Raw genomic sequence first — 12,257 nt, 5'->3', positions numbered from 1 at the left:
TTTGCGAAAACATTATACGGGATTCTGAACAACACGCAATGAAAGTGAAAGTTCTCTGTAGGAATCCGGACGATTATGTCCGCGAGACGAAGATGGACATCCAGCGTGGTGAGTCCTGCTCTCTAGACCCGCACCCCTCTGGAGGGCTTCATCAGTGGGACTGGTCCTCCCTGTGTGTCGGTGTCGCCTGGCCGATACTGGTTATTGGCTACTGATCGTGATCTGCATAGTAACTTAGGTGCTAACGTTTGATTACATTTTGTTTGTTGTACAGTTCCTAGAAATTACGACCCGTCCCTCAACCCGTTCGAGGTGCCCAGAGAATACCAACGGGCTCTGAATGCCACGAAACTGGAGCGGGTGTTCGCCAAGCCCTTCGTGGCCTCCCTGGACGGACACAGAGACGGGGTGAACTGCATGGCCAAGCACGCCAAGAGCCTCTCCACGGTGCTGTCCGGCTCCTGCGACGGAGAGGTAATGTAACAGCTTCTAAACACATTCTAATAAAGACATGATGGGTTGGTCCCTGGCAACAAGTGCTTCATCGCAACAGGCTCAATAGTTGACTAATTGTTCTTCTAAACGTGTAACTCTCTGACCCTGTTGTAATCCTCAGGTGAAGGTGTGGAACCTGACCAAACGAGAGTGCGTCCGGACACTTCAGGCGCATGAAGGCTTTGTCCGGGGGATGTGTGTCCGTTTCTGTGGCACCTCCTTTTTTACGGTATTTGATTTTCTGTTCATCATCCCCGTCTTCTTTCTTATTCATCATCCCCTGCTATATGTTTGTTTTAATTCTTGGCCAGATCCTCATTGAAAATGAGAATTTGTTCTCAATTGATTTGATCTGGTTAAATAAAGGTCAAATCAAATACCAAATTATCTCAAAGAGGTCAACATTTCACCTGAAATGCAGTCTTGTGAGATTGCATCTCAAATCGAAAAGCATTTAATGTCCATCAAAATAATTCTCCCTCTCGTCTATGACATAACAGGTTGGTGATGACAAAACGATCAAAAAGTGGAACATGGAGGCTCCTGGCTACGGAGAAGAAGAGGAACCTCTTCTCACTATTCTCGGAAAGGTATTGTAGTGTCTTCTGCTCAGCTGTTGTCTCTGTTAAGTACTGTCAAATTGAACAAGAACATATGATGATGTAGACAGATTTGGTGTTGTTGCCCCATCACTTTGATGATGATGATGATGGTGTTTTGTTTTTGTATTCCCTCCAGTCTGTGTTCACCGGTATGGACCACCACCAGAAGGACGGTGTGTTTGTGACCTGTGGGCAGCAGGTGGACATCTGGGATGAGCAGAGGAGCACCCCAATCCGCTCCTTCTCCTGGGGAGTGGACAGCTTCAGTTGTGTCCGCTTCAACCCTGTGGAGGTGAACTCTCTCTCTCTCTATTGGTTTCTCAGTCATAATTTGTGTGGATTGGTATTAGGGCTGCACGATTTGGGGGAAAAAATCGAATTGCGATTATTTGGACAGATATCGCGATTGTACGGAGCCCCCCTGGGGTCACCTAGGAGAAAAGAAAAAAAAAAGAGTAAACTGTGCGCACAGTTTAGTAAACTGTGGCCTCAGATTCATAAACTGTGCGCACATGTTTTTTTTTGCATGAAAAACACAAACAATGCACAGTAAAATGTGGAAATTATAAAAGCACAAAGCTTAATATCTAACTTATATCACTATCAAAGAAGTTGGCTTACCCATTGCGATCCAGGCTATCAGCTGCAGTTGAATACAGGGAAATGAAGGCGAGACCGCGCGGTTTACGCAAGTGCGGAGTGATTATGAAACTGAGGGCAGGGCACGGTTTATGAATCTGAGGCCACAGTTTACTAAACTGTGCGCACAGTTTATGAATCTGAGGCCACAGTTTACTAAACTGTGCGCACAGTTTATGAATCTGAGGCCACAGTTTACTAAACTGTGCGCACAGTTTATGAATCTGAGGCCACAGTTTACTAAACTGTGCGCACAGTTTATGAATCTGAGGCCACAGTTTACTAAACTGTGCGCACAGTTTATGAATCTGAGGCCACAGTTTACTAAACTGTGCGCACAGTTTACTCTTTTAAAAAAAAAATCTCCTAGGTGACCCCAGGGGGGCTCCGTACGATTGCGATTAATTAGCGTTTTTTTTTTTTTTAAATAGCAAAAAAAAAAAAAAGGGAGTTTTTGTAAAGTGTGGCCATATCTCCGGCTAGGAAGGTCGTATCAACGTGCAGTTTGTTTGTACGTCTTCAGGGGACTTAGAGGCTCCCTCCTCTAGCACCCCCACAGCCCGAGCTACGAGTGAAAGAACTAAACTTACATTGGGTTGCTTTAAAGTTGGGTTGCTTTAAAATCAAGCTTCAGATTAAAACATGTGATGGAGCATTACTAACCTGACTCAGGTGGTTTGTTTCACACAACCATCTAGGAAAGCTTAATTGGAAGCTGTTTGGAAAAGGGCAGGTACTTTCAAAAAATACTTGGCAGGTGATTGGATGAATATCACCTATTTTCAGATAGCATTACCACATGATACCATCAAACTATTAACTGCTCTAATTCTAATGCAAGGATGAGAACTTAAAAGATATGAATTGTATATATGATAACCTCATCTCATCTAGACAGGTGGCTACTTTCTAAGATGATCCAGCTATTAAAATGATCATTTGGGGATACACTGTGACTATAACTGAAAGGACCACATCTAGATGACTCGGTCAACAGTCGAACTGATGAATGATAGAATGGTGGTCTCTGACTATGGAGCACAGACACACGTCACCTTGACTTAGGAATCTGTGACATACTTCAGCCCAAGGCTAGGCTAGGCTAACCTCTGCGTCTTTAAAGCCGGCTGGTATGAACGAATGGTATGAGGTTATGCATACAGGACACATTCATGTTTGACAACAGAACAGTTAACTTCCATGTATCCATAAGCCTGCTATACTATATAAACACCAACCCGCAGGTTGCTGAGACTGTCAACTCTGTGTCTGTACTTTAACGCCGGGTTAGCATGAGTAGCTAAGCTAAGCTACCGTCTCAAAGACTACAAGTTAGCTAAGCTAAGTTTAAGGCTGGACTAACAGCACCAACATGCACTTGGCTGGTACAGTTAGTATAGTGAAATTGTACACTTACCTGTCGCAATTATAACATACTAACGTTTATCATACGTCCAGTAAGCCATGTGGTGTCTAATTGTCTCCGTTACGTTAGCCCAAAGTCTCATAATAATTGGACTGACTGTCGTGACACAACCTATGCCTGCGTTCGTAAATTCGCTCTGAGAGCGCCGGGTTCAAAGTCATAAAGAGACCAAGTAATTTGATTGGACAAGAGGCATTCCATGAGTGCTGATCAAATTTCCAAAAGAGGTTTTAATCTCAATGTGACTTCCTGGTAAAATAAAAGTTTAAAAAAAAAAAAAAAACGCAGGCAAATCGCAGGCTTTGCGATTAGCTAATCGCATCATTTCAAATCGCGATTTCGATTTAAAATCGATTTATCGTGCAGCCCTAATTGGTATGTCACACAGTTAAGGAGAGTGTTAGCCAACGTGGGTTTGATGTCTGTTATGTTTTGGAAACGAATCAAAAGCTGAATGAAAACCTTCCCCCCCCCCTCTGTTCTCAGACTGACCTTCTTGCAAGCTGTGCCTCTGACAGAAGCATTGTGTTGTATGACATGAGGGAATCTGCACCTCTTAAAAAGGTACACTTCTATCTCCATACATGTGCCCTTCTCTCCCATCTCCTTTGACGTCCACAGTACATATATTATTATACGTATATTGAAGTTGGTGGTGTTTCAATTTCTTCTAGGTGATCATGAGTATGAGGAGCAACACAATGTGCTGGAATCCCATGGAAGCGTATAACTTTACATGCTCAAACGAGGATTACAAGTGAGTTAGAACATTCCACATGATGTAGAATATGTGTTCCTGTATACAGGGTTCGACAGTAACGCTGTTTTACTTGCCCGGAGCAAGTAAAACATTCGCCGTGTTTGTTTGCGCGAGCACGACGACGCTGCTAGATCCTGGATATTTTTACCTGTGTGCAGGAAGAACAACAGACGGCGCAGGCGCGAGACTAGACTAGATGATCGTGAGTGAAGATATTATCAAAGTGTACGCGCCTGTCGGATCACCCGTACACTTTGGTAATATCTTCACTCACGATCATCTAGTCTAGTCTCGCGCCGTCTCTTCCTGCACACAGGTAAAACTATCCGGGATCTAGCAGCGTCGTCGTGCTCGCACAAACAAACCCGGCGAATGCTTTGCTCCGGGCAAGTAAAACAGCGTTACTGTCGAACCCTGCTGTAGTGCATAGAAGGAACTCATAGAGAAATGTTTTCCAGCCCTAACTCTAACCATAACCCTGATCTGTTGATTGAATATATATAGAGAGAGATATTTGTTATTACTTTGTAAGTATTGTAGTTATTTCTAATTATTACAATGAATTTCAGATGTATTACAATGTATTGTGAGTGAGAGTGTGTCCATTAAGGTGTGATCTAAAGCCCTGTCCACCCACGGTGATGTGCCTCTCTCTCTCTCCACCTTCCAGTCTGTACACATACGACATGAGGTACCTGGAGAAGCCGGTCATGGTGCACATGGACCATGTCTCCGCTGTGCTGGACGTAGACTACTCTCCCACCGGGAAGGAGTTTGTCTCTGCTAGTTTTGATAAGACCATCCGAATCTTCCCTAAAGACAACGGCCACAGCAGGTCAGTGTGAGCGAACGTAACGTGCTGTGGAATAACCAGGATAACTGTTTCTCTTCCACGTGATACCTGTTCATTGTTCACATCAATTGTTCGTGACGTGTTTCTAACAAGTTTGTGTAGCCGACACTTTTCTAAAAACAAAACGGAGTGTACTGTAGTGGTTGTTTAGTAGACTTCATAGCGCTGCACAATAAAATGGCACTTAGATTTACACCATCTCTAACAAAGTCAAATTAGAATAATTCTTTAATGCAGGACTGTATTGATTTTTGTTTGTGGGGCTATTGAACCTATTGCCTGTGTTTCATGGCTTGCTATTGATTTTGATACAGCATCTAAATGGCCTAGCTTGTGATTTAGCTGAACATTCTGCAGTCTGCTAAGCACTTTGATATGTGGATCAGCGTAAATAAGGGTCTTGAGAAGTAATGTGACAGCAGACTTACCCCCTGGTTTTATTAGTGGTGCATGATGGAATGAAATACTAATTGAGAGCCACCTCTTGATTCTCAAAGTACACTTTTAGACCAAGAGGACATTGAACTACAGTTGGCATCATCTGACTGCGGGTGTGTGTGTGTCTGTCTGTTTCCACGTCAACAGGGAGGTCTACCACACCAAACGCATGCAGCACGTCATATGCATCAAGTGGTCGGCGGACAACAAGTACGTCCTGAGTGGCTCAGACGAGATGAACATCCGTCTGTGGAAGGCCAACGCCGCAGACGCACTGGGCATGGTAAGAGTCCCGCCCCTCTCCTTTTTCACCTTGGCATCCGACTTCTTTAGCAGCCAGAACAATCTTGAAAACAACAGCCACACCTACTGTATGCAGTGTTGTTGAATGCAGTTTGCTTTCTCCCAGTCAATTGTTTTGCTCTTCGTGACGTTAGAATTATAAGGTTTTTTGGTCAAAATGTCTTAATGCCTGTGTGGTGTTATTTTTTAAAATGTTGACATTTTTTAGTTAGTAATTAATAAAATACAAAGGTTCCATCTCACAAAACATAATGGAATGTAAAAACTTTGACGCTCAATATCTCTGAACAACCCTAAACGGAGATTTAGAACCTTATAATTCTAAGCTCACGCCTTGCAACGACTTACATGGAGTGAATGACACCTTTAGTTTTTTACCGAGTATCATTATGTTCTTCTGATGCTTGTTTGGGCTGCTGCAGGGCTCTGTCCTCCCTCAGTGGAGCTGCTTTTTGACCGCGTGAGAGTTTGTTGGATTCCTCTATGACCTGCTATGGCCCGGTGCCCACCCTCTCAGTGGGGTGAGAGTGGGGCAGATGTGCCAGGAGCAACTACCACGCCACTGCCAAGTGCTCTGATGGATGCTAACTTACAGCAGAATCACTTTCAATAACAATAATGTACAGGGACGCCAGGGGCAGATTGGAGCAATGTGTTTTTCGAAAAATGACGGCCTGTCCCGTGCGGGAAGTAACGATGCAGCTCCAAAGGCTGGATCTGAGATCAGTTATGCTCTTCTCTTTAATGCTGAACATTCACTTATTGAGGTTCTTGCGTCATTGAGAGTGACAAGTTCTTGAGTTGATATTTCCTGAAACAGTGTCTTATGATTTACTCAACTCTTCTTTTCAGGTTTCATGAAAAATAGACTGAACGGCCAGCTGCTCTGACCCGATGCCAAAATGTCCATTTAAGGATGAATTAAAGAGATTGAAGGCATTTTGCTGTGCCATCTCCAATATCCGCCCTTCGTTCCCGATCGGCTTCACTCTTCCTTATTCCCTTAATGCAGCTTAACATTGGAGAATTGGCAAACTTTTGGCACTTGTTTTACTGTCAGTATGTAAGACAAGATTTATTCGTAAGCTTTGCACTTAAACAGATCAGACGAGCCTTGCTCCTATCAGCAGTTTGAATCGTCCAATCACTTAAAGCGGGCACTCTGGAAATAATGAAGAATTAACAATCCAGTTGTACTGGAAGGGTATTTAATTAAAAAGAAATGCTGAATCAAGGATATGTCTAATCTCAGGAGGAGAAAGTCTTCAGACTGGCGAAGTCTTTGAGTTTCTATCTACAGTATAGCATCTTGCTAATTTCTGGTGACTTCCTATAGGATGACCTTTACCCCCCCACAAGTATGAACTACACACACACACAGGGATGGAAAGGCAACTATAGTCTTTATGATATTGCGTGGAGTAACATTTACACTCCTACTGGGAGATGGAGTCATATAGGTTTCTATGCACCAGTAACACATTGTTGCATGTTGTAAATCCATTCCCATATTATACTGTAATGACTCTGTAATTCATATATGACACAAAATTTGACTCAATTATCAATCACAATTATCTCCAGACACACTCATTCCCTCCAGAAATGGTGGATATTGTAAACCCAATATGTTGGTTATGTTATGTTAGATAATGCAGCATCAGTGTTGCCCCACCCGGCGCTCCTCCTTGTATCTCACTCTTGTTCAGAATTTCCTAAATAGCGTTTAGCAGGCTGTCCTGTCTGCTCTGCCCAGGGAGGCAGTGTGCTTCAACAGGATCAGCAGCTATTCGCTTTTCTCCAAACAAATTGAATTTGAGGGGGAAAAAAATCATTGCTTTTAATTAGAATAAAAGCCCTTGAAGAACGCACACTTAGAGAGCCTCCGCCTAAGAGAATCAGAGTCTCGAGGTTTTTATGGGGGGGAGGCGGTGGGGGGGTGATAGAGAGTGAAGGGTGTGTTGGCCCTGTCGTCTACTCTTAACACCGTCATTGATTTCGACGTGAATGTGAAGGTTTCAACCTTTATTTACTGCTTATTGTACATACGGGCCAACATGCGGCCCACAATGCTTACCAGTAACCAAAATGCTCAGTTATGGATAAGTATCGAAGTCACAAAGACACGTGAAGTACTTGTGAACGTGTGTGGTTGAGTGAGCAGATGTCGATGTTAAAAATACATCTGTCTATCCCATGCTGAACACACATCCTTTTTCCACGGTTTAATTCTGTGAGAGATACACTGATGTGTTTAACTGATTGATAACATTTTTATTTTCTGATTCTTTTTTTTTCTTTTTTCCTCTCTGGCAAATGTCCTCCATGTCCTCATTACGGTGCTCCGGTTGATAAGCGTATCCGAACGAGGCGTCCGTGTGAATCTCACTAGATTGATTCCCTTTGAAGGGAATTTCCCCCTCCTGTTTAGTATTCCATCTTCACATCTACACAGGAGTTTTCTTGTCTACTAACTTACCTCTGCTGCAGTAACCTTGGGAGGTGTGGAGCTCCATCATTGAGGCAAGGCGGTGGAGAGGGGCATGTTTTGGAGGGAGGAGTGGAGGTGTAATCTCATACAGGCCATGATGTAATGAAGTGGGGAGTCAGAGTCCACCCCTAGCGTCTATACACTATTAGAGATCTGAGAGGATTGGACAGGTAAATAATAATAATAATAGTAATTCATTGAATTTATATAGCGCTTTTCCGAGGCTCAAAGACGCTGACAGTATAGGGGATACGGAAAACACAAAAACAACAAGTAACATGGAACACAGAGTCAGCGAACCGGGAGGGGGGGGGAGGGTGGTAGGGACAGCGGAGGTGGTTAGGGGTAGGGGAGGCTGTATGCATATCAGGGGGGTGGCAGGATTAGGGGAGATGGGTAGGGGTAGGGGAGGTTGTATGCGTGTCAAGGGGGGGGGGGGGCGGGGGGGCCGGGATGGGGGAGATGGCTAGGGGTAGGGGAGGCTGTAGGCATGGGAGAACAGGTAGGTTTTGAGGTGGGATTTAAAAGGTAGAAGCAATTTGGCGAAATGTTGAGGTTGGAGTCGTGAGTCGGTTGAGTGTTCATGTGACCTGATCAGTTTAGCCACGCCTCGCTGAGCTTCAAACAAAAGCTGTAGTATGATTCCCTCTCTAACCAACCCCACCCCACCCTGCCCTCCTCTCCTCTTTCCTTCTCTCTTCTCCCCCCCCCCCCCCCCCGTGCCCTCCTGTAGCTGGCTCCCAGGCAGAAGGCGGCTCTGAACTACAGCCAGAAGCTGAAGGAGAAGTTCCAGCACCACCCGCAGGTCCGCCGCATCGCGCGCCACCGCCACCTGCCCAAGGTCATCTACAGCCAGAGCAAGGAGCTGCGCGTCATGAAGGAGGCACGCCGCAGGAAGTAAGTGCTCTTTCTTTCTTTCCCCCCACTCCCCCTCCCCTCCCTCCCTGCATACGAGTAGAGGACCAGCCACTCTGGGTTAGGGGCGGTAATCAAGACTCTCCAAACACGAGGCCTGGGACATTTAAAAAACCAGACTGATTCACTACTTCCGATAGACTTTTTAGTAGCTGTAATGCCACAGAACGAGTCGTGTCTATCCTCAACGAAGATGTTTATCAGCTCAACCGGGGGGCTTGTAAAATCGTGTTACTCTGGAGGTTATTTGGCACTCCGTAGGTTGAGGTGTGATCCGGGGGGGGGCGGTCGGCCTGGTCTTTGGCTGCTACCGCAAAAGGAAAGTCTCGGTCTCTGTTTACACCGGAGGATCGGACCTGTCCTGGCCTCGCTCCAACTATGGCAGAAGGTCCTCCTAGTGTCCATGTAGCGGTTACACTGCCATGGCCGGCTGCCAGAATAGGGCTGCCCTACCGAGGCACACTCGCCTAATGGAAAATATGACTGCTGTGATGTGCCCTTATGACTTAGGCCTGGGCTGCTGCTTATCTACGCTAACGTGTAACGGCGATCGTTCCAGCTCTGCCTGCATCACTGCAAATGTGACGGGTTAATGGATTAGTCTGTTTTTTTATTGTTGTTGTTTTTTTAAAAGATAATAGCACACTTATGTGGATTGCAATATACATGCTCTTTTTTACGTCCGTGGAGTACGTCAGTCGATGACGTGAGTCCGGGGGCCATAACGACCTGCTTTGTTTACACTGCTAATGCTTGTCTCCCTGAATATTCTCATGAGTCGATCTCTTGAGTTTGAGTATTGAGTTATTCATGGTCCTCGTTGTGTGTGCTTTCCAGGGAGAGGAACGTACGCAAGCACAGCAAGCCAGGCTCAGCCCCAGTGCTGACGGAGAAGGAGAAACACGTGGTGGCCGTCGTGAAATAGAGGGAAATGGACACCGGCATGAGTACCGTAGTAAGCCACTCTGTTGACTCTACACACCCGAATGGACTTTCATTCCTCCTCTCCAAGGCTGTTTGCAGAAGAGCAATATGGGACAATGTTTTGAAGATCGTTGATGTTGACATTATTTAAGTCATTGCTGCCAATGAAAATGATGATGATTCCATGAATGCTATGGAGCTAGTTATTTTCGTCAATACTTCTGTATTGAAATAGAATTTTTAACTTTCAGACAGTACATAAAATGTGATATACAAAGATCAGAAGATCAGCAGAACAATGTATTTGTATGATTGTGTTTGTTTTTGATCGTTATGAAAAGATGGACTTTGCTTGTATGTTCGCTACTGACATCATAAATCTTTTTTTCTTTTTTTTTATCTTAAGATTTGGAGAAAATATATTTCAGATATCTGGATCTCTTTACACCACATACATGACCTATATACATTATGTTTATTCAGTATATACAATATAAGATTGTCTTGATGCAAAGGCTTTGATTGCTTTTGGACTGTTTTGTATTTATTATTGAACAACTGCAAATAAAGACGTCTCAAGGTTGTATGTGTGTGTGAGAGAGAGAGAGGGTATAGTCAGTATATTGATACTAATTGACTTAGTCTTAATAAGGTATGATTTCTATCCACTTAATTGCTGCAGGACTTAGCCATCCACACGCAGGCCTTATTTCACAATCCTATCAACTGTTAATCCTGATGAGAGGGAGAGGGGAGAGGTGTGTGATGGGTTATAGTGTTGGAGAGTGAGTGGAGAATGATGTTTGGGAGGGGTTAGGCTCTGGAGAGGAGAGCAGGGGTGTTTAAAGGAGGTTAGTGTTTGGGACTAGAGGAGAGGAAGGATGTCTGGAAGGGGTAAGGGCTGGGACTGAAGAGAGAGGAGGGGTATTAGGTAATGCTTAGGGAGTGGGAGGGGAGGGGTGTCAATTTGGAAGGGGTTATGGGTGGGAGTGAGAGGGCATGGGTCTTTGACAGGGGTTTTAAAAAGCAGACACGCTTTGGGTTTGCATAAGGACAAACCCAAATAATACATGGTCAAATGAGTAATAAGACAGAAATACATCTTCAGGGGAGGTCATGGTATGCTTGATATTCTCACTCATTATCCACTGGAATATGATGTGTTATAGTGCAGGCCTATAGTAGGCTACTTATCATCATCATCTGGTCCAGCTGGATGGGTTTCCAGTCCACGTTTTGCAAAGTGCTCTCTGCCTGTTGTCAATGAACATACGTCGGCGCCCCCTCTCCCGTTCCTTTTTTATGGAGCCGCTCAGCTTTGTTCTACGTGTTTCCATCGCTCCGCCTACTCTTCTATCGGGATTTTTTCATTGCATCCATTTTTGTGCATTTAAGAAATCTCCAAGAATTAACAACCTGGAGGAAAGCGAGAAAGAGAGTGTGGGGGAAGGACTCGAAAGAAAACAAACAAGGGAGGACCAGACGTCTTTATTTCAATATGCGAGTAACCCATTTCTAGAGGATGACAGCGATGGGTTAGACAGGATTTAACATGATTGCAAAATAAAAGGCAAGAGAGCTTATTCTATATTTCACTACAGTGCATCCATGGATGGAGGGAGATAATTGTGTTTGGAATACTTGGCTCCAGAGGACCGTATTTGTTTCTTCAAACAAGGGTCTCTATCTACCATCTCCAGTTTATTTTTCATATTGGAATCGGGGAGCTTTTGAAAACCTGTGTGTGTAATAGGCGATTCTCTGATGTCTTGTTGTCTTCCCCGTGGCTGATGATCACCAATTCCATTTGCCTCTATTTGTACATCATAATGCCAACCAACATTTCTTAGGGCTTTCTATATAGATACATGGAAAGCATTCAGGCTTTTAAGTATATACAAATTCACGTTTTGTCTTAATATAACTGCATGCAGCATGCGTGAGAATAATGTGTAAGAAATCCAATGGAAATGTCTTGCAGGCTATGGTTATGATGAACACTCCTATCCATGATGAATATTGAGAATGGAATATCGGAGAAAGTAACAATCAACATGTTTTGCAATTTGGCAGCTCTCTATTCTGTTTAAAATTAAGTCTATTTCTGTCACTGGTTGTTGATCTTTTTTTTTTAGCAATTGTGTCTAAAGATGTCTGCTCCACTCGGGCCCCGGGGCGGCCCTGCCGTTCCTCCAGCGGCGGCGGGCGACCCACCGGAGCTGCCGGACCTCAGCCACCTCACCGAGGAGGAGAGGAAGATCATCCTCGGCGTCATGGACCGACAGAAAAAGGAAGAGGAGAAGGAACAGTCAATGCTAAAGTAAGCCATTATGAATCGCCCAAATGTTTTTGGACGTGAGAGAGTGGACAGACCTGTCAGCTGTGCAGGGGTAACCCTGTTGTAACTGGTT

The 12,257-nt window shown here is 44.4% G+C and overlaps 2 protein-coding genes across 5 annotated transcripts in view; both read left to right on the top strand.

The window, feature by feature from the left end:
* dcaf13 (ddb1 and cul4 associated factor 13) lies at positions 1-10,417 on the top strand. The gene is made up of 11 exons (XM_080540347.1): positions 1-108; positions 275-474; positions 617-724; positions 996-1,085; positions 1,234-1,389; positions 3,649-3,726; positions 3,837-3,919; positions 4,593-4,757; positions 5,361-5,496; positions 8,741-8,904; positions 9,760-10,417. Exons 1-11 carry the CDS (start codon positions 39-41, stop codon positions 9,845-9,847), a joined length of 1,338 nt encoding a protein of 445 aa, XP_080396473.1. The 5' UTR covers positions 1-38; the 3' UTR covers positions 9,848-10,417.
* A 1,579-nt stretch (positions 10,418-11,996) lies between these two features.
* Positions 11,997-12,257, top strand: part of rims2a (regulating synaptic membrane exocytosis 2a) — a gene marked incomplete at its 5' end in the record, with an annotated part of 141,406 nt that continues 141,145 nt past the window's right edge. For all 4 annotated transcript variants that reach the window (XM_080540280.1, XM_080540275.1, XM_080540274.1 and 1 more), the window contains one exon: positions 11,997-12,166. In XM_080540280.1, coding sequence (XP_080396406.1) covers positions 11,997-12,166 — 170 coding nt within the window. The remainder of the gene's footprint in view (positions 12,167-12,257) is intronic.

The sequence above is a fragment of the Nansenia antarctica genome, assembly GCF_963989245.1.
Source record: "Nansenia antarctica genome assembly, chromosome: 10".
In the NCBI taxonomy this organism is placed as follows: Eukaryota; Metazoa; Chordata; class Actinopteri; order Argentiniformes; family Microstomatidae; genus Nansenia; species Nansenia antarctica.
This window is presented reverse-complemented; position numbering and strand designations above follow the sequence as displayed.

Coding starts and splice junctions, on each gene's coding strand:
- dcaf13 (XM_080540347.1), top strand. CDS start 39: ATGAAAGTGAAAGTTCTCTGTAGGAATCCGGACGATTATGTCCGCGAG. Junction 4,758..5,360: donor AAAGACAACGGCCACAGCAG/GTCAGTGTGAGC, acceptor CCACGTCAACAG/GGAGGTCTACCACACCAAAC. Junction 5,497..8,740: donor CCGCAGACGCACTGGGCATG/GTAAGAGTCCCG, acceptor GCCCTCCTGTAG/CTGGCTCCCAGGCAGAAGGC.